This window comes from Macrobrachium rosenbergii, chromosome 50, assembly GCF_040412425.1.
Source record: "Macrobrachium rosenbergii isolate ZJJX-2024 chromosome 50, ASM4041242v1, whole genome shotgun sequence".
In the NCBI taxonomy this organism is placed as follows: Eukaryota; Metazoa; Arthropoda; class Malacostraca; order Decapoda; family Palaemonidae; genus Macrobrachium; species Macrobrachium rosenbergii.
The window spans coordinates 29129059-29151653 of record NC_089790.1 but is presented as its reverse complement, the minus strand read 5'-3'; the positions used below and the strand labels follow the sequence as shown (position 1 = coordinate 29151653).

The following is a 22595-nucleotide window of genomic DNA, read 5'->3' as shown; positions in this document are numbered from 1 at the left end:
ATCCATTTACTCATTAAACTGCCTCTCTGCTTTACCTCCCAGTAGAACGACTTATTCTCCAAGAAGTACTTGCCCACCTTCTTCCTACCCTAGTTTTATTACTTGAATTTTCCACCCAAAATTTCCGCTTGACCACCCTAAGTCGTTTCCTATAAGTCTGTACGTTAACTTCACTTCCACCTTATAAGGGCCTCTCAAATATTCTGTTTCTCCTTCAATAAACCAATTATTTCTTCATCCCACCACTTACTATTTTCTGCCCATCTATAACCACTAATGCTTCTCCATGTTGGGTGTAGGAACCCATTCTGAAATTTCATACATTCTTCAAACAATCCTTTCATTATATTTCCTTTAACCCTTGCCCATTTTTCATCAATTTTTATTTTTCTCATACTTCTCACTTCCCATTATCTTTCTTTCTTATCGTAATTAGATTTACAGCCACATTCACTTTGTCTTCTCCAACTTAAACTCACGCATATCTCAGCTTATTATCTGACCAAGTAATCATATGTTACTGGTGTATATATATATATATATATATATATATATATATATATATATATATATATATATATATATATATATATATATATATATATATGTGTGTGTGTGTGTGTGTGTGTGTGTGTTTGTGTGTGTGTGTGCGCGCGCGTGTGTGTGCGCGTGTGGATCAGTTTAAACTAAGAAACTGTCTATTGTCCTGTTGAAGAATAACTTTACACACATCGTTCTGGTAGCTTGACGTCACGTTGTTGTTTCCCGTTGGCTAAGTCAGGTCACGTCACTCTAGGTTACGTTAGGTTAAGATTTAATCCCTACTGAAATGTGGCTTTGATCTGCTTTTGCGCTGGCCACGACACTCCGGAAATAGCGTGCGCAACTCTTCTGCACTCCTACCGCGTTTATAATCGTCGACCAATAGCCGACCAAAAAGTGTGCGCTATCCTATCCTGAGTATAAGGCATTTTCTTTTGTTTCTTCGTGTTTATTGGTTTCAGCCATGATGGAAAGTCGAAGATTAATACATCTATTATCATTAATCTGATAGCTGTATTACTTTAGTATTTTATATGTATATTGTTTATTCTATTTGTACTTGTGTCTGCATATACCTACACATTAGAATATGCGTATTTGCAGTAATATCAGATAGCCTGACATATATGCAGAGAACGCTCGTGGCATAATACCCACGCGTTCGTTCCCACGCGTGCAAAGACCACCATCCATTTATATTTTTTGACAGCGTGATCCCCTTTTCCTTCAATGCAGGAACATCGAGGCGAACCTCTTCAACAAAGTCAACGAGATTCAAGAGGACCTCAGCTTGAAGAGATTTGATTTAAGGGTAGCTCAAGTCCATCTCTCCGCCGTCAAAGCCCAGGTTAGTTTTCTCTCTCTCTCTCTCTCTCTCTCTCTCTCTCTCTCTCTCTCTCTCTCTCTTTTATCCGGGTGATTTCGGATGAGCTTATCCAAATTCCTGCTTGGTTTTAACCGGGTGAGCCTTCGTGGACGGGCGTTGAATTTTTTTTTTTTTTTTTTTTTTTTTGAAGATCGGGAGTTGTTTGATTAATAATTTTTTTTTTTTTGTTACTAACACTCCTGAATAAATTGGTCAAGATTGAAGGTTCACTGATTGCTTTCAACTTGTGTTATTAATTAGTAAGTTATTTTTCTTTTATAAAATGTTTTAGGGCCTGTTAGTTTTGAACCTCTGCCCCTATGTGCAAGTCTTTGGGGTACCATGCGGTGTTAGAGGTGATGATAAGTTATAGGATTTAATTTCTTTTAGTTTTTACCGACCATATAATTTACCAGTGATTTTGCTTTTGAGTAATTTGATGATTTACATGTTTTTCATCGGTAATTTTCCCAAAAGTTCATCGGTCAATTTAGATTGGTGTATACAAGAGAGCGTTTATGGTCAAAGTTTGCTCAGTATCTTCTGTTGTTCAGTCAGTATATATTTATGAATCTATGTTTGACATAAACTTTTCAAATTTTCAACTTATTCCGAAACACTTGATCAATTTCAACCAGTCTTGCCGAAAAGGCTCATTGGGTAAATGAGGGACCACGTCCCCTTTCAAGGACATACCATTAGACAGTGAAAACCGTGGTAGGATCATTTAAATATCTTTTCTACAGAATTATTGGGCCAGAAATGGCAAAACTTACCTGGAAGGTTCCCTGTGAAATTTAGATTTAAGTCAATGCAAACTTTCCTCCCGTGACCAGGATTGGACAACAGTAAGGGTCCAATTTTTTCATGTAAATATATAAGAAAGATCTCAGTCATGTCCATGCCAATGGCAGCAAGATAGCTTACTGAGTACTGTGACCCACAGGCCTCATTATCCCCGTCAGTTCAGCCAACCGATTCAAGATGTTTCGAAAACTTATCTCGTCGTCCCTCCTTAAATTTTCCTTATGATCGAATTTCTTCTATTTCAAGGATGAAACAATCTGCAGTTCATTCTCAGAGACACAAGGGCACCACAGACTTTTCAAAACTTTCTGTGAACACAGAATGTATTGAAAAGCCTTTGGTATCTGAGTTTCTTCTCAGAATGAACGCTAATTGGTTTACCTTTATCAAAAGAAAGTTAATCGTGAGAAAAATATATCGAAGTAACCACGGCAAGCTTTGGAATTATGACTTAAATGATTCAGTTTCTCACAAGGGTAAAGTAGCATTTTTAAGACAGGTCACGCAGGATATATGGTTTAATTTCAAAATATACAACTTGAAGTGATTGACAGTTAAGTATTCGTTTGATGCTCTTTCGGATAAGGTTTGAAATGCATGTCCGTTTTCGTAGGTTTGTTGTTGGCGAAGCCAAATAATTTTGTCAGGAGTTGATTATGACGATTTCCGCTTCTTTTCCTTCCTTTAGAATTAGTCTCTCATACTATAAGGGGTAGATTTTTTTGAGTACTTAATAACTTTTAATAAGCTTTGACAGTTGTATACAACGATGCACCAGTTTTACCCTAGTGATTTATTTTGTCAAAGATAGCGAACAATGTTTGTAAGATATTTTGTTTGTAGAAATTCTGTCACCGTGAAATCGTTTTCCAAATAACAGAATATGGGCAATCATGCATGTGAAAGTAAATTTAATATAGAATATTGCGACATGATACATACAGGAAATTATAAATCGCTCTGCCTTTAAAGGTTGTGAGTGCAAAGCAAATATAATTGGAGCAGTTAAAACATATATTTTATATTTTACGTATTCATAAAAATGTAGTATTTTTAGTTTTGGCATGAAAGGAAAGTTGGAAAATGTATATGAGGCAAAATTGTTGCTGTTATTTCATATTCCAAAGGCATAAATGCGCTTAAAATTATCTCTTGAAACTTTAAAGTTGAAATGTCGTAGAATGTTCTTGACATTCATGGTAAAGTTATTTGGACTGAAAACACCTCCAATGCTGATGACTGGATGCAAGTGTCAAGTTTCCTCCGAAGTAAGTCAGTTTAAGCCAGTTTTGCCGAGCTTATCATTCTCCGTGCAACCGCTTCTGTAATTTACTCTCTGGGAGTCACTTATTGATATTTCATATCGTTTACTTTCACGTGTTGGTATTCGATGTCTGTTTTTCATTTTCCTTAATTATTATGACGTTATCTTTGTTAAGAGGAGGTTCTGCAGCTCTCCGCCAGATGCTTTGTAGAGCCTAGGCTTGAATTACAGTAGACTGCCACATAGTAAAGTTATAGCCAACAATAGTTTTGGTTATGCGTGTTTGAAATCTGATGGTGGTAATCCAACTGTTAAGAAACCTTTTAGGATTAACAAATCTAGGATCAGTAAGAAATAATTGGTAGGATTGTTTTCGTTAGTTATCCACTAATAATAATGTTCATAGGTTTTAAAGTCCGTTGAAACTGAAAATCACGATGCATGTGAATCAATGGAATGGGATCTGAAATAAAGATGACTTTCATTACACAGTCTATGAATTTGTCTCTAGATATGGTGATCTGCCTGTTTGCATGACATCACTTTATCTTGAGTTTTACCCTCTCTCCATTTCTTTTTGATAGTTTTATTTCCTCCGATTGTCTGCTAGATTTTATCAATATTTTATATTTTTATTTCCTCGCCCTTGTATTATTTCTCGCACTCCGTCACTCTTTCTTATATTTCATCTCATGGTCTCTCGAAATTTATCGTTTCCATTTTCCTTCTGGATATGATCACCTCAATGGTTTTGACTTTATTGTTTAGGATCTCAGTGATTTATCACCTCCCTTTGTCCTTTTTATTACCTCATTAACTCTTGGATTTCATCACTTTCTATTGTCTCGGGAATTTTGTCATCTCCCCATCCTCTACTTGGTTTTATCACTGCCACCGTATCTATGGTATTTTATCATATTCCCATTTTTTTAGGGCTCTTAATGATCTTTTTTGTCAGTTGGAATTTATAATCTCCCTACTTTTACAAGGGTTTTAATAATCACCTCATAATCATTTTAATTTTCTCACCTTAAAGTCTCTTAGATTTATCATGCCACTATTGCTGCTTAATCCTTATCACTTCTATTTCCCTGTAATGTCGACATTTCTTTCGTCTTTCATTATCACCTTGCGATCTATCTCTGATTTTATCATTTCTTTAGATTTCATCCGCGTCCCCCTTTCATCTTTTCCTGGTCAGCTAATTATTGCCTTTAATATTTTATTGCCTTTAATATTTTATCACCATCCATCGCAGCTTCTTCTTCTTTGATGTAACTTGTGTTTTATCGTCAGTCATTTCTCTCAGTGGACTGTGTCGCCTATCCATCCAGGGTTTGATCTGTTACTGCTTCATCTTAAAGATTTCATCTACCAGTTATTAATAGGAATTCACCATTTCGCCATTCGTTCATGGACTTCATCACCTCCCACTTAGTCTTCTTGTTTTTAGCGCATCGCCCTTGTTCATGCAAATTTAAAGACCAGGTAGACTCAGTACGACTTTGTAACACTATCCACTCTCTTTTTTATTTTCGGCGTCGATAAGTGTTATTGTGGTGGTTGGGCAAGATTACGATATTCAATTGATCAGTCAGTCCCTGAATCTTGTACGTAAATTTTAGCAGTTTCAGTGATCTTAGTGGTCGTTGTCTTGTAAAGGGAACGACGTATTGTTCATACATATGTATATATATATATATATATATATATATATATATATATATATATATATATATATATATATATATATATATATATATATATATATATATGTGTGTGTGTGTGTGTGTGTGTGTATGTATGTATTTATATGTATGTATGTATGTATATATATATATATATACATATATACATACATATATACTAACATACATGCAGTACGACTTTGTAACACTATCCACTCCCTTTTATTTTCGGCGTCGATAAGTGTTATTGTGGTGGTTGGGCAAGATTACGATATTCAATTGATCAGTCAGTCCCTGAATCTTGTACGTAAATTTTAGCAGTTTCAGTGATCTTAGTGGTCGTTGTCTTGTAAAGGGAACGACGTATTGTTCATACATATGTATATATATATATATATATATATATATATATATATATATATATATATATATATATATGTGTGTGTGTGTGTGTGTGTGTGTATGTATGTATGTATGTATGTATGTATGTATGTATGTATGTATATATATATACATATATACATACATATATACTGTACATACATGCATATATATTGCTTGTGTGTGTGTGTGAATGATTGGTTGTAGTCAGGAAGTGAATGCTGCTTTATCAAGAAAGTTGATATTTGGAATTACTTTGTGTACTTGTGAAGGTGTATGATAGTATAGTGATAGAGAGAGCAAGACATATGGCAGAAGGATTGGCGAGGGAAGACAGGGCGGGTGATGACAATGAGGAACGTATGTGTTACAAAACAATTATGTGGGATGTTGGAAAATGAAAGGAAAAAGGTGCACGTGGGATACATGGACGTAGAAAAATCTGTATGATAGAATTGACATGGAGACTGTGGAGGTTGTTGGGGTTGAATGGTATAGATGATAAGTTTTGGGAGTTTTATGAGAGAAAGAAAGCATTTGTTAGGATATGTAAATGGTAGAGTTACTTGTTTGGTGTAAAAGTGGATCTTAGACAAAAATATGTTATGTGTCCTGGACTCCTTAATATCTTTATAGATGGAGTGATGTGAGAAGTGTGAAAAGGCCTGTAAATTTATGAGCAATGTCTTGGGTGTGAAAATGAATGGCGAATGGAGTGTAGAATGATTGGTGTTTGGGAATGACACACTACTGCAGAAATTGCTGAAAGAATTTAGAAATGTATGCAAGATGAGGAAGTTGACAGTCATTGTGAGTAAGAATAAACAAATGATAGTGAATGGTAACCAGGAAGATGAGTAATATGGGTGGTGGAAGAACTGAAGCAGCTTAGTATTGCAAGTACTTATTAGAAAATATAATGGAAGATGAGAGAATGAGATAAGAATAGTCTCGGAACAGGTGAAGCAAGGATGGAACGGGGGTATGCGCAAGAAATGAAGTCCAGTTGGAGACCTAGGAAGGGACTGTTGAGCCAGATTTTCATTTATGGAAGTGAAATGCGGATGTTGAAGCGAATGGGAGAAAGCTGAAGCTGTTTAGGTCAGTTGTTTGTATTCTATACGTGGCGTAAGAAGAACTGAAAATGTGAGAAAGTTGGAAATACGTAGGATTGGTAAAAGCTTAAAATAAGTGAATGGATGGAGCTGAGTATTACGAAATAGTTTAGTCACGTGGAAGTAATGGAAGCAAGGTTAAATTTGGTATTATTTCCAGTGCTGTGAATATTGCGGAAGTGATTTAAGGACAACTTGGAAAATTGAAATGACATTTTTCGTGAAGATTTGAATAAAATCAAGTGAATTATCTACAACTGTACAAGAATATAACAGTCCAAACTGCCGAGAAGGATTGACTGCAGCTTTAAATAAGTTAAGAAATGATAACAATTATAGACATATGTAATTATGACATAGTTAGTGCATTTGTAATCTTAATAGAAGTGATTTTGTAGAAAAAAAAGAAAAAAAATTAACAAACGTTTGAGTATTAAAAAGCATACGAATTCCATAGACACTGTTAATAGCAATCTTAAAAAAAAAATACAAGAATGACCAAAGGGAAATGAAAACATGATTAAAAAGTCTAGAGCGACTCGTTACCATGCAGTAAAAACCATCATAAAGCAGATTTTCCCGCCAGGTCAGAAAAAAAAAACTCTTGGCTGGGCTTCATAAAGTTTATCGAAATATCTTTTTGATATTCTTGATCCATTGGTTAGTAACCTCTCAGATTTTGATGCAAGAATGGTGTAGCCTTGGTAAGTAAACAATGTACAGATCTGTAGTGATTTCGTGCTTCTCAGTTTGATGTATTTTACCAAAGTACCTATTGATGATTTGCTAGAATTGTTATTTAATTTCTTGTGTAACTTACAGCTGGTTATAATACCGTTCTTTAAAAATATCTTCATGGAAGTGATGGTGTTAAATATTGTAAATTTGAATTCAAAAGGAAATGATACGTACAGAATTGTTGTTTACTGACTGTGGGAAATCTGCTGATATCAGTATTAAATAGTATATTCACGTGTTTTTTTTTTTAGTAGAATATTAAGTGATATTTTTTTCAAAATATGTAACGTGGTTTAGATAGAATGATGCCGTACTATATAATTGGCCGGGAAACAAAAATTTAAACACTGTTTTTGGACAGATTAAATGAATTGGTTACATGGCTGAAATTCATTTTATGATTAAAATCAGTTTTTATTCTGTCCACAGCAATAAAAAAATTAGCTTTCACACCCATGTTTCTAAAAGTAATCTGTTGTATGTAGCCGTAAATATATTGATGAAATAGACACAATTAGGGTTACGGGCAAAAATTAGAATATCCTAATGGTGTGTTAGATGATGTATTGGGTGACAGAAACTTTGTATGATAGCAACAGAGAAATATATAACAGGAAAATCTGACTCATATTGCCATGCAGTAATACTTTGAAAGTTATCCCCACTGACTTAACACTAGGATAATTTACATTCAAGGACAATAATGAAAAGAAAAAAGAATTTATAAATGACTCTCCTGACAATACCAAAGGAAATCCTGCACTAGTGTAATTGGAAAACTGTTGTAAAAGGAAATTAGATAGCAGAAAAGTGAGGTATGCTCCGGATAAATGTGAAATTTTGTCTCATGGAAGAGAAAATGATCATCCTATTAACTGGACATGTACTAAAAAGCTGGAATATTCAAATGATATGTTGAAACTTGATTTATAGAGTTCCGTTTTTATAAAAGACGGTTTTGATAAGAATTTGATTCTCATTCTTAGAGTCAAAAGCGGCAGTTTTTGCATAAGAAATGTGGAGAAGAAACAGATTTTAATGAAGTCCTTTGTTGGTCTTGTCTAAATGACAGCAAACCAATGTGCTTGTTATTTTCCATTTCGAAATAATCCATGTGCCAGATTAACTGCCCAGAAAGTTATATATATAATGGTCATACATAGCCAGTGTTGTGAAGATCATTCCTCCTACTCCTACTGCCATTTACCTTTTTAATCGTTTGTAGGTGCCTGTGTGCTACTATACTCTTTTTCACCATAACAAATGCATTGTCACTTCCTGTTGCTACACTAGACCTCTTGAAGATTTCTTAGTAGAAGAAAGTGGTGAGGACCACACATTTGGTTTATATATATATATATATATATATATATATATATATATATATATATATATATATATATATATATATATATATATATATATATATATATATATATATATATATATATATATATATATATATATATATATATATATATATATATATATACACATATATATAATGTATGTAGGTATTTATGTGTATATATGTGTGCGTTTGTGTGTGTGTATATATATATATATAATATATATATATATATATATATATATATATATATATATATATATATATATATATATATATATATATGTATATATATATAATGTGCTTGTGTAGGTAAGGCGAGTGGTTGTGCGTAGTATTTGCATACTATTTATTTACATAAGTTGATAGTGAAAGTATGACATTCATTTTCAGAAACTACTAGCAAAAGGGTAAATATATTCAACTGTTAACATCATCACTCAATTCATTGATTCCGTTTTTGAGAAAGAACCCCTATGTGGTGTATTCATTTCAAATGTAAGATTGATAGCATGTTGAATAAGTAGACACTAAAACTTGTGGGTTAGCGAATAGTACCATATCGATGATGAGTTAACGAGATAAATTTCAATATAATCTCTTCAATATCTGAAGTGAAATGTTAATAGGATAGTTAGCGTAACATAACGCTGCTGTAAATGTAGTTATTCGGGAAATCTATTTAACGTTCAATACAAGGACGACATTTGTATTGAGTAGGGTGATTTTTAATTATACTTATCATCAATAGATTGTATACAGTTTTAACTTTATATAAAATGCCAATGATAAATTCCGTGTGAACCTGCCATGTTTTCTTGTGAGATAAACCATTGCTTTATAAATGCAGTCTACTCAAGTATTTAAAAAAGTAATGGCCGTAGGTAGAATTTTTTTATCTCATCTGTGTAGTCTTATTACATAGACAAACCAGATATTTATTAATAATTGTGCTCTTTTAAATTAAAACTAATTTTATAAAAAAAAACACACTGAAAAGTCTATCCGACAATTTTTTTCTGCTAAAATTCAGCCATACGTAAAGTCAGCCATTTTATCTTGACCACTGTTCAAGATGTCTCATATCAGCATTATACTGGAGTTTTTAGTCATCGATGGTTGAAAGATCCTTTTCATTATACTGTGCTAAGACCTTTTTATTAATACTTTCTTCGAGGAACTCATGCAATAATGATTTGCTGATCTGTTAGGTTTATTTGCGGTGTATGACAAGATTGACATTTTTAATCGAATTAATTTTTACAAATGTATACGTTTGTTCCTTGACCTTGAATATTTTTATGCTTATAATTATTTAAATCCCATATAGTACTTGAGCGTTTCTGATTGTTGTCATCTATCGCTGTAGGTTTTTGAAATATTTTTGTTTGTGGATATATTTTAAATCACAAGTTTAGATATTGTTCTGTATTTGGTTTAGGGAAATATATTTAGAATACTGGTGTAATACAATAACATACATTTTGTGTTTATTTGTATGTATATATATATAATGTATATATATCCCTATATAAACATATATCCATCATGTATAATATATACGTAATGTATGTTACTGTATTACTTCAGTATTCTGGAGATATTTCCCGCAACCAAATACAGAACAATATCTAAACTTATTTTAAAAAAAAAATATATATATATATATATATATATATATATATATATATATATATATATTATATATATATATATATGTATGTATGTATATGTGTATGTGTGTGTGTGTGTGTGTGTACAGTATATATTTGAGTGAAAGAGCTGCGAATTTTGAACACGTCTGAAACGGTAGAAACCCAATACCGATTCCCAACCAGGTGCATGAGAAATAGGAGGCTCAGTTATCAGCACTCTTCCATAATGATGTAGCTATAAAGAGAAAGAAGAATGTAATGAATGTGACATATCTGCACAAGACAGTAATAATAAAAGTGCATGTTTCTTGTGTATTAACTCTATCATGGATAGTTCATTTCGGAGGAGGATTTATGAGAAAGTATAGGAATAATTAACGACTTAAATAGGAATACTCAAGCGAGAGAAGACTAATGTCATCCATGATGGGACCTTGAAGGAGAAACAAGCCATTGTAGAAGCGATTCTTATGTATTTACGAAACAAAAACATTCTTTTCAGGAGAGTGTTATTAAAAAAGGGGGGGCGGGGTTACGTAAAAAAGAAGCTTCAGTGTGCAAACTCACGGGTCCTAAACCATTCATGTAACTCAATCTTCAGAGATTGCAAATGGAGGAGTTTCCGTAACGTTCGTGAGCATTCCGTGTATGGCTTCAGACTTTTATGTGAACGCTGATGGAAATTTACGTGTTCGGTGCTTGCATGACCCCCCCTTCCATTTCCTTTTGTCTTTCGTTAAGAAAGGTAACACTTTTCATTTTTCCTCTCTTTTGAAATGACACGCTAATTGTATTTGATGGCTTTCTTCCTCGTGATGAGACTGGAAGGTGTCACTGTAACATATTGGTCCTAAGTATTGTTGCCTTGACGGAAGAATATGAAAGCACGCGTTCTTAATTTTGCAGTAGTGTTTAAATTTAAAGAGGGGATGGTTTAAAAGAGAAAGAGCGACAGAGGGAGGCTCATTCGCATTATACTAATCGGATATTCATATGATATCATTAAATAGTTTCCCGACCACTTCCCGGGTGCGACAGCCTTGCAGAAAAATATTGGAGAATGTCTGTGATATCCTTTTTCGTTTATTTTGTAATTATTACATTTTTCTGTGCAAATTCATGTGATTTAATTTGAGAGGTGGGATCATTTTCCCTGCTACATTAGGTGTGCAGAATACGTGTACAGAATACGTGTCATAAAATTTTCTTCAGTCAGGGTTAGTATTCACAATTTTATGGGTTTACTATACTCCCTAAAAGGAGCTAGGCTTTTTTGTATGATGGGAGCTTATTTGATTTTCTTTGATGAACAAAAGAAATATAATGACTCGATTGCCACAACACTATTATTTTGGGAGAGATTTTTATAATCTCAAGAAATGTAATGGTCTTGGTAATTTAGATAATGGTACAGTAGAAAGTGTATCCTTGCCATCCATGTGATTAAAAAGAATCTTTTCTTTCCTGTCAAGATAAAACGCCGTAAATATTCAAAGCAGATTCTCAGAATGGGTGTAACTTATCAACATGTGAGCTGCCCGTCTCTGACTCCGTACCGAATCAATCCCAAGTCTGGTCCTTCCCCATTCTCTTTCTTAGGTCTGAGCTAGATAAGAGCATAGTAGGGTCTTTAAATAACAGAACCCTTCATTAGGAGGTTTCTGTAGATAACAGAGAGTGTGGGATATCACCAAAACATGGAAATGGTGAGATACTTTGCTGAATTGATTTGGGTGATGGCCAGGTGTTTGTGTTACTTAACGGTGAATGGCACAGGCAAGCCAGAAAAGTGCGGTATTTAGCATTGTTATGAGAGGGGAAGATAAGATTCTTTTTCTGTATATTGTCCACATCTTAAGTTGTAGCATTTTCCGAAGCGTCCTTCAGATAACTATATCTTGTTTATCCAACGGATTTTATTATTTCTCTTGTCCAGTCAGACTGATTTTACTTGGACAAACAGTGCTTCGTTGCGTCTGTGTGTCTTTGAAGTTCGTAACTCTTAAAATGTAATGTATGTGTTATTACACAGGTATAGGCCAATATTTTCATGTTTTTGTCTTAACTGTTTCAAAATTTCTCGATGGTATCAGCAAATGCATTCCTGAGGTTTGACCAGAAGATTACCTCTGAAACGAGACATTTCCTAAGACCGAAACCCCCTGGGCGCCAGTGAGTCTGCTGTTTTGCTCTTCCTTTATATTAAGTTGAACCCTTCCCGTCTGCATTCATAAAAACTTACGCAATGAGTTCTGTATGACTGATTTCCTGAGCATCTGGTTACAGTTCATGTTCACCCGGATTAGAAAAGAGTCCGATCTCAGGCTTACTCGGGGCCGGTGGCTGGATGTAGAACAGAAGAAAAAAAATTAAATACAGTGTATTTGGCGTAGTTGTTCACTGTAGTAAACACATCAGTGATGAATTATATGCCTTCACTTTATGATTTCACGATTACATTACGAGTGACTGAGGCAGTTCACTAAATCTATTGGTTTTTGTGACCTCATTGTGATGCAGATGTATTCCTGTGCACATCAGGCCCCTAAGTTCTGTTTCTGCTTTTATAACTTTTCAGATAAAAAGCAAAGACGTTGACCCTACGCTCAACCTTTTTCTTTTATCCAGTCTTAAGACTGAGGAAGGGAGCAAAGAGACTCAAGTTAGGTGTCAAGTAAGGATTTGAGGTGTTAGGGGCTTAATTATTTTTGAATTTCACCATTTTAAGTTTACCCATACCATTAAAGATGACATGTGAAAGAGAGCCGAAACGACAATTTCCAACCCTGAGGATGTTACGTGCCCTCTTTATTTTTGGTGATAGAAATTAATTTCTCGTCATAATGTGGCTCGGATTCTACAATAAGCTGTAGGTCCCGTTGCTAGGTAACCAGTTGGTCCTTAGCCACGTAAAATAAATCTAATCCTTCGGGCCAGCCCTAGGGGAGCCGTTAACCAGCCCAGTGGTCTGGTTAAACTAAAATATACTTATTTTTCTTCAGTCCCCCCTTAAGTGACATGGGCGGCATCGACAATGCTGTGGCAATCCATCTTATAAAGATTCCAAGCATTACAGATACAGAGGTCCAGGTTGCATCCAGAGAAGTGCATGATGAACCGCGTTGCTCACATCGAAGTCATGTAGAGGTGTGTGACTATCACTCATGTCGACGCCACCCATTTTCCGCGCCGTACATACTAATCATTTTAAGACATGGTACCACTCTCTTGGGCTTGGACATAGACTTGGTGCATGGGCTCGATCCCGGGAGCCTTAGATAGTACAATGAAGATTTTGTTGTTCCAGCTTTTATCGTTTCCAGCTTTGTACTGTCATGATCCTAACGTTCTATTGTCTAGATATTGAAAGTAATCAGATATATTACGCATTTTACTTTGCTTTAAATGTATGTTTAATCTCTCTCTCTCTCTCTCTCTCTCTCTCTCTCTCTCTCTCTCTCTCTCTCTCTCTCCTTCTTCTTCTTCTTCTTCTTCTTCTTCTTCTTCTTCTTCTTCTTCTCTCTCTCTCTCTCTCTCTCTCTCTCTCTCTCTCTCTCTCTCTCTGTCAAACACACACACGCACACACACAGGCACTACGCACGCACGCACACAAATTGAAAGCAGAGTGAATTCTCGTGCTTTGTGCTGACAGAACTCTCCGGGTTTGGGTATTTCATGCCTTCTACGCCATTTTCCTAACCAATTTAGACTTGCTCTTTTTTGCACATCGCCCTGCCTTCGCTGGACTCCCGTCGCTGATACCTCTACTATGCTGCTGCAGAAAGAGAGTGAAATAGGAAAACCAGCTTTTATTTACGTGATTGGTGAGTTTTTACTTCCGCTGATCAACATTTTAGGATGAAAACTGAGTTTGCTAAGTATGTATACTCGTACTTCTCCAGTTATGTATACGTGCATCATTATATTGTTTTAAAGTGCATTAGCACTAACGCAGGTATGCCATTACGAACGAACTTTTATGTTACTTCAAATCAAAAAAATAAATCCGTCTGTAGTGCATTGCTCATTCTCAACATGGGAACAATTACGTATTGCATATATCAGAAGAATAACGGATAACGTCTTACAGCTTATGAAGCAACTCCAAGAGCGCAAAAGATAGTCAGTGAGGCAGAATAAAATGCATCACAGAATCTAGTGTCCGTTACCGAGTAAATCTTCGTAGCAAAATGCAAATCAGAATACAGACGGATGATAAAAGTTCGCTTAGCAAAACATTTCCCCGGGTGCATAATGAAATTCAAAAGCAGGAGGTACATTCTGTTGCAAAAAAATATTAGCAGGACAAAATGCAATTCAAATCATACGTTCCCTGGCGGAAATCGACAGGGGAAAGTATAGCCCGAGTAGAAAAATATGGTCTTAGAAGGATAGAAAGCAAAGCAAAATTTGTCTTCGTAGTGAAACGGAGCCTGCATAGCCTCTCGTAGTGTGCAGGAGAGAGCAGTGCTGAGGACTGGATATAGCTGCAAAGCAGGACAGAGTCTGCAGGGGCGATTGGGCAGGGAACCAGACAAAGAAACCGCGACTGACAGACGTCTGTTGATGAATAACGAAGCTGGGGCAGGTAAACAATGGTATAGACAGGTATAGAGATATGACTTGTATCAACCATAGACTTCCCGAACGCAGGATTGTTAGGTAATGTTGTAGGCCAGGTAAATGGAAAAAGGGGAGTAGGAGTGGAAAGGAGTGGGAGGATGACGTTAATAGTCGTAGAGAGAGAAGAGAGAAATAGAGAGAATATGTGAGTGTGGGTGAAGGGGTTGAGTGGGCGAGAGGGGAAGAGAACGACATACTAGAGAGAGAGAGAGAGAGAGAGAGAGAGAGAGAGAGAAAGAGAGAGCAATGCTGTTTAGCGGGATGGGGGTTTGTGGTGGGTTAGGGATGTGTTTTCGGGGGAGGGATGGTAGAGAAAGGGAAAGATAGGAGGGGTTAGGAAATGTGGGAGAGGGGAGGGGAGGGGAGCGAGGTGGGAAGGGGGGAGAATCCCTCATTGCGTTGGGTCGGCGGGTCTGGTGGTTCTGCGTTCGTTGGGTCGAGCGAGCGAGCGAGCGCCCGCCCGAACACACAGTATTGCTTCAGCCTCCGTTGCCGTCGCTCGCGTTGTGTCCTCCGCCTCCAAAAACCGTATTTTTGCATATCTCGCCCTCTGCTCAATCCCAACCCAACTTCTGACCTCCCCACCTAACCCACTTATCTCAAATTTTCAATTCACTCTCGGGGAAGTCGTCGTTCATATCAGTCATAACCATATCCAAAAAAATTTTACTTTAAAAATCTTCTTTCTCCTCTGTCCATTCGTTTTGATGTTAAGATTAGAAGGATCAACATAAGCTTACGCGCTCAACAAGAGTCATTCGTTTTTGAGTGTTTTCTGCCTCATAGCAGTCCCCCTTTTTCAAGCTGGAGAGTCTGGGCACCACATTACCTGGATTCGAGATTTCCAAATGATGTCCCATCATTGGTAAATTAAATGTGCTACCTTTTGCCTCTTGCTGCGCTTGGAAAGAAACCCCTAGAACGAGTGCAAGTCAGTTTTGATTGAGAGAAAAAGCTCCTCCTCTCGTAGTATCTTAAGTGAAGACTGTTTCGCGCGTTGCCGTCACGCCATCCCGAACACAAGAGGTAAAGCCAAATAATAAACCTGTAAATAGGCAACCTTTTTCATTTTAGATCTTAACCCCTCAGCAGTTGACTGGAGTTGACATTGTTGTCCCGCTGCAGTAGAAGTTCGTCACCATTCATCTTAGTCATTTCAAAGCTGCATAAAACAAAGGAAAGCTTTTAAATCCACAGGGCTCATCTACTTCTGCAACAGGACAAGCCCTCTTTTTCCATATTAGTCATAGAGGAACCTTTACCTAAAGCTTCGTGTGTCCCCGCCCCTCTCATTTTTTTAGTCCTTACTGACTGACTGATCTACTTTAGCTCTTCTTGCATCACGTTTGCTCGCTATTTTCTTAGATTTCATAGTGAGACATTTTTAATCTTCATCTAGATCTCTATAGAGATTATATATATATATCAATATAAATATATATACACCAGTTTTTCTCAATCTTATACATATCATAGTCTGCATTAGGCCCTATAGTCCTTTTAGCGTTTGAATTATATATATATAGCTCAACAAATAAACCGGACACGTCCAAAGAACAAATACTTAAAAAAAAAAAAACACACAAACCAAAAGAGAGCGCCCCCACAAAGCCCTCCAGGACATTTTTTTACTTGTTCAAAACAAATAAACGATCGTCGTCATTTTGTCCAAGATGGGGCTCCATAATCTGTACAGACTGGTAAGTCGTTTTTCACTGATACGAATCTGCTTTGTGTTTTTTCTCTCTTATTTTTTTTCTGCAGCCTGGCTTCAAATTTTTCACTTCTCACCCGAGTCATGATGTTCCTCTCAAGTATCAATCCATGCTCACTATATATATATATTTATAGTTCGTTGTCACGATCTGCAATCGTTAATCAAGCATGGCAACTGTTTTCGGTGTACGGCATCTTTTTGTCATTTTTGTAATGATATTTTGAGAAAAACATTTTCGTGTTCTCCTCGCTGTTTTGGATGTTACTGGAATTTTATTTCATTCTTTGTGTATTTTCAGAATTGCCTCTGAAATTTCCTGTCTCTGAATAAGCAAGTCCGGTTCGTAACTAATTTTTTTAAATAAATAAATAAAAGTATCAACTAAATAACGACTAACTCCTTTTAATACGAAACGAGATTAATTACATGTTTGCGATGGCTCGCATCCACAAAAAATGGAGATGTAAACGTGTCCATACTCTTGTCCGAGAGGCATAAATCACTTCCGAAGGTTAGGATTCTTATCCAGCACCTGGTTGTATAATTCACATAGTAGTTGTCACTGTAGTCACACTTTTGTAGTGATTAATGTCACTGACGATGAATCCCCGCTTCTTCCTTCGATGTTACTAAATGTGGACTGCAGTAGAAAGCATTGTATAACTGGCATCTTGCATGAAGGTGAACCATTTTTTTCAGTAGTCGTGTTCTTATCACTCTCATTTGACAGAAATGGAAAGCACAGTAGAATCTTAATAGAGCTGTCATGGTGCATGGAAGTTAAGAGCATTTTCGAAAATGTTTTCGTCGGTGACGCCGATGTGTGTGATCCCGTTTTCTTTGCAAGTACTGACATGATTGACGACTTGGCATTTCCCTTAACCTTGTGCTTTCGGAGCATGACATAGATCATTAGGTCGCATGCTGTTTGTGCAAGATCTTGAGATGTTTCTTTGCCTGATGTTTCCTTCTGACCGTAGGCACCCCTCACATTTCCTCCAGAATAATCTTGGTGTCAGATAATCTCCAAAATCGGAGAAAATAAAAAAAAAAAGTTTCATTACTCGTAATTAGACTCATGAGATCTTAAGCCAAAGTCCTTCCCTGCTCATTTCTTAATTCTAACTAATCAGTTAAATGCTTTGTAATATTGGTGCATCGATAATCCTCGCGAAAGTTAATGAACAAGAGAGTTTTCCCTATTAACGCCACAGAGCAGTTAATTGCAAATTAGATTGGCTGACATGGAAAGAGAAGACAAGAGACGGAATTGGAACCCTTTAAGAGGTTGGAATGTCTGAGGTTAATTCGAAAAGGAAAGAGGAATTTGGGCTATTTCGACTCGGACCGAAAGTATACTTTAGTTTTAAGGGTGGGCGGATTGGTGAGGTATATATCACGAACAGGACTTTCAAACTTGCTCACTTTTGGGTGAATTGTTATTTTATTATGTACCATATATGTACTGTGAATATGCATATATATATATATATATATATATATATATATATATATATATATATATATATATATATATATATATATATATATATATATATATATATATATATATATATATATATATATACAGTATATATATTACATTCGTGTGTGTGGCTGTGTTTTCTCAGTAATTCCCCATTTCTCTTTAAAAGGTAACCTTCTGGTTTTCCGTAATTATTTCAGTGTGAGGGCGCTAATAGTATACCCCTTTTTCTAGCTACCAGTTACCAACAGGTACCTAATTTCACTGCTCATGTCAACAGAGGCACAAGGGATTTTCCAGAAAGTAGACTCAAGTCGTTTACCTTTTGGAAGATTGAAAACTGTTCTCTCGTTGATTTGTGTTAGTGTTTAGCTTGGTATGTGCGTATTTACACGCACAAACGCAGTTACGCCAACCAAACTTTCCGTGGAATCACATGAAATGGCCTGTAAAAGATAATGAATTCTTTTTACTGCTAAATGCTTTGGCATCTCTCTCTCTCTCTCTCTCTCTCTCTCTCCCTCTCTCTCTCTCTCTCTCTCTCTTCTGACACATACATCGTTAGTGATGTGTTCCTGTGGTGACGCCAATAGAAACAAGTCGTTCGCAATAGGTCGTGGTTGCTTGAATGGTGAGGCATAAAATAGATTATTCTCACAATTTTGCAATAATATTTGTGTCACATCCACAATTACTTTTATTTGATAGAACTAGAGAACGACAGTGCTACTGCGAAACATTTCTCAAAATGACAGTTGAGCTTCCATTTCCCGAAATCCTTGTCTCGTTAACTTGCGAAAGTTAGTTATTTGGTATTGCCGTGAAAATTGGTTTTTAAAGAACTCTGCCATAAAAAACTATCCTGGCTTTTATCTCGCAAGTAAGTGTTCTAACATTGTGTTGAGAGAGAGAGAGAGAGAGAAAGAGAGAGAGAGAGAGAGAGAGAGAGAATGGAGTGTGAGCTGGTCTTTTGTGCCCTTTTTATATTTTGAACAAACCCGATATCAAAATAGCAAAGAAAAAGTAGATCTGTGGGAGGTTCTCGACGCGCCTAGACTTAATTTAAACCACACTCAGTGGTTTAAAGATGGTGAGTAAACCATGCAACTTCCACCTCAATTCACAGTCAATCAGGGGAAAGCATTAAGAGTCACTCTCACTCGACTTTGTGTGATATACTGTTCATTTACGGAAGCCTCTTCATAAACAAAAGAATTCTCTCTCGTTCTCTTGGGTGAACATGATTTTTTTTTTCAGTTGCCTAACCATACAAATAGATAATGCTTTATAAACATTCATGCATCTCGGTTGATACAATTCTTACCAATCAGTTTTTTATGTTAGTGGGTTCTAGACCTTTAGTGAGGTTATGTTTTCCCCCTCGTCAAATCCTGGTAGTATAAGAAGACACTAGCTAACAGAGTGCAAATGAGTAATTGTATGAGATAAACTTATGGACACCATCGAAATGCCTCATTCTAAGTGAGTTCTTCAAACATTTTGCTTTATGGTGCCAATTTATAATTAAGGTTACAACGTGTTTGTCATCAGTACTTGTATGTTAATATTCAGAAAATATTTCGGAAGTGCCGAAAATCATTGTCGTAATTGCACGTCATACTTTAGAGCGCTATCTGATGTTGACTTCAAGTTGGTTTCCACGAGTGTTATTTAAGTGCTACCTTACGAAAGAAGACGCTTCTTCAAAGAACAGGAGACAGATTTCACCACTTGTGTGTTTAAACAACGAGTAAAAGGAAGGAAGCCAAGCAGAAGTGCAGGCACTAGCTGCTGTGTGTTAAGACTGAGGAAAGAATGGCATTACGCTTACTTAAAATAATGTACGGAGAACACAAGAAATCGTATTTATTTGTTTTAATTTTTCCAGTGAATTTCACAAAACTCGTTTATTTCAAATAAGTGCAGGAACTAAAATTAAAGGTTTCGTCATAGGTAAGGGTTTACCCCAACTCTGGGATCGATTTGCTGCTTGGCAGTTTAGGACTTACTGAATACTGAATAAGACGCATTCTGATATTACCTAGTTTTCTATTGGATGTTTATTATTTGTTACTTCCACCGCAAAGCATTGAAACTGACTTCCTTTCTTTTGGTCTCTGCTTTTCCGCCTATCTTCCTCTTTTGGAGCAGCTACGTTTTTTTTTTTTTTTTTATCCTCGCTTGGAAAACTTAATAAAGTGTTGTGTCCTGTTGGAGTCGCATAAAAACGGAACTCATTTTTGTAATGAGAACATAATTATATAAGTGCAGTAATTTCATTTTATAAATTGCTCTCGCATGTCATAAAATGTGCAGGCTTGTATTATTTATATGGTATCAAAAAATAGTTTTTAGTGTCGAATTGTCTCATGATGGAATCATAATCATAAATCTCATGTTGCCGTCCTAAGGGTGCGTCCGTAATGCAGTAAAACGTGCCAGAAAGACACGTCGGCAACATACTGCATTCGTATCAAAAACAGGTTGAAAACAAGTCAGCCACCCGACCGTAAATGGTGAACGAATCTTTGGCCAGTGCTGAAGAATTGCATGAAGCACTGGTTTGGACTACCATTAGTAAATCATTAACTTGTTTTCAAACTGTTTATGACGTCTGTGTGATAAGTTACCGTCGTGTGTTTATGACATGTTTTACTGTAGTGTGGATGCACCTAAATATTACATTATAGTGTTTGATTACTTATGCTGCTTCGAGCACTTGGAGCCTTGCGAGAGATTATTTTCTCTACGCATGTATTTTGCAACTGTACATATACTGTATACATATATACATATATACATATATATATATATATATATATATATATATATATATATATATATATATATATATATATATATATATATATATATATATATATATATATATATATATATATATATATATATAGTGTTTGAGTATACAGTTAATCTCTTCTCAATTCCTTGCACTCTTTGGATCCGCTTAACACTACAAGCCTTGACTCTGATTGGGGAGTAGATGACGTGTAAGTTTATATTTTAGTCTGAAGGCGGTGTCTTTGGAATGCGGAACCTGTTTCGGCTCAGTGGATCATCGTGACCAGGTGGTATTATTCGTTGCGCATTAGGAAGGCTCAAGACTGCCATGCCCTGTATGAGCGGACAAATTCATACCGCCTTCTTGACATAGACAGGGAATCAGATACTTTGTGGTGGATTCCAATTAGCGTGGAAAATGGCTCTGTTTTGTCAGTCTCGTCCCATAAAATTCACTGACACGTTAATGGTTATATTTTATATATATATATATATATATATATATATATATATATATATATATATATATATATATATATATATATATATATATATATATATATATATACATATATATATATATATATATATATATATATATATATATATATATATATACACATATACATATATATATATATATATATATATATATATATATATATATATATATATATATATATATATATATATATATACATATATATATATATATATATATATATATATATATATATATATATATATATATATATATATATATAAGCCTTTACTTCTAACAAGGGGGTTGGTTGTCAAAAGAAGGCGAGCCAACGATCATCGCCACACTAATATTTAAACGGCTGAATCGTCGATGAACCCACTGTAGAGAAAACTCCAATTAGCTGCTTCGTAATCCCACACAGTCGGTTGCGAACAGCGAACCGAACCCACACACCTCCTCCGTCTTTTGTTTCCTGGGTATTGACGCCTCTCAACATGCAAATTTTATACATGTGATTTGCATGTGTGTGAATGTTTAATTGAATAAAAATTGGACATTTTATATCTGCGCGTTGCATATCGACAAGGGGTAATAATCATTTGTTATTTGTCTCGTGGGAATCGGGACAGGAATTTTTGTTCTGTTTGAAATATTATCACCTATCACAGAAGTACCAATTTATTGCTTGAAAATCCCGATAATGTTATTTATTGCGTGCGCGAGATTTGGCAACTCTCACCGATTTTGGTTTCGATAATTTTCGATTTTTTTTCCTATCATAAATTTGCCCTGCAGCAAAAGCTTCCAGTCCCACAATTTCCATTACATATGGACAATTCAAGTATAATATTTTTCAGGCGTGTCTGTTATTAACCTTGTATGAAGCTTATTTGAATAGGAAGGCTGTATTTTTTAAATGGTGATAACTTTCCATTACTTAAATCGTACCGTTATATTATGTGTATGCCTGAAAATATGGCGTCAGAATTACTAGTTTTGAATTATTATTGTCGACGGTGATAACTTTTTATTCACAGTTGTCTGGTTATAATTTCTATGTTCCTTTCGGATAACTGATTTT

The 22595-nt window shown here is 35.6% G+C and overlaps 1 protein-coding gene across 21 annotated transcripts in view; it reads left to right on the top strand.

Moving 5' to 3' along the window:
• Positions 1–22595, top strand: part of Stacl (Stac-like) — a 566256-nt gene that overhangs the window by 166486 nt on the left and 377175 nt on the right. For all 21 annotated transcript variants that reach the window (XM_067094383.1, XM_067094381.1, XM_067094379.1 and 18 more), the window contains exon 7: positions 1279–1390. In XM_067094383.1, the coding sequence (XP_066950484.1) occupies positions 1279–1390 (112 nt within the window). The remainder of the gene's footprint in view (positions 1–1278; positions 1391–22595) is intronic.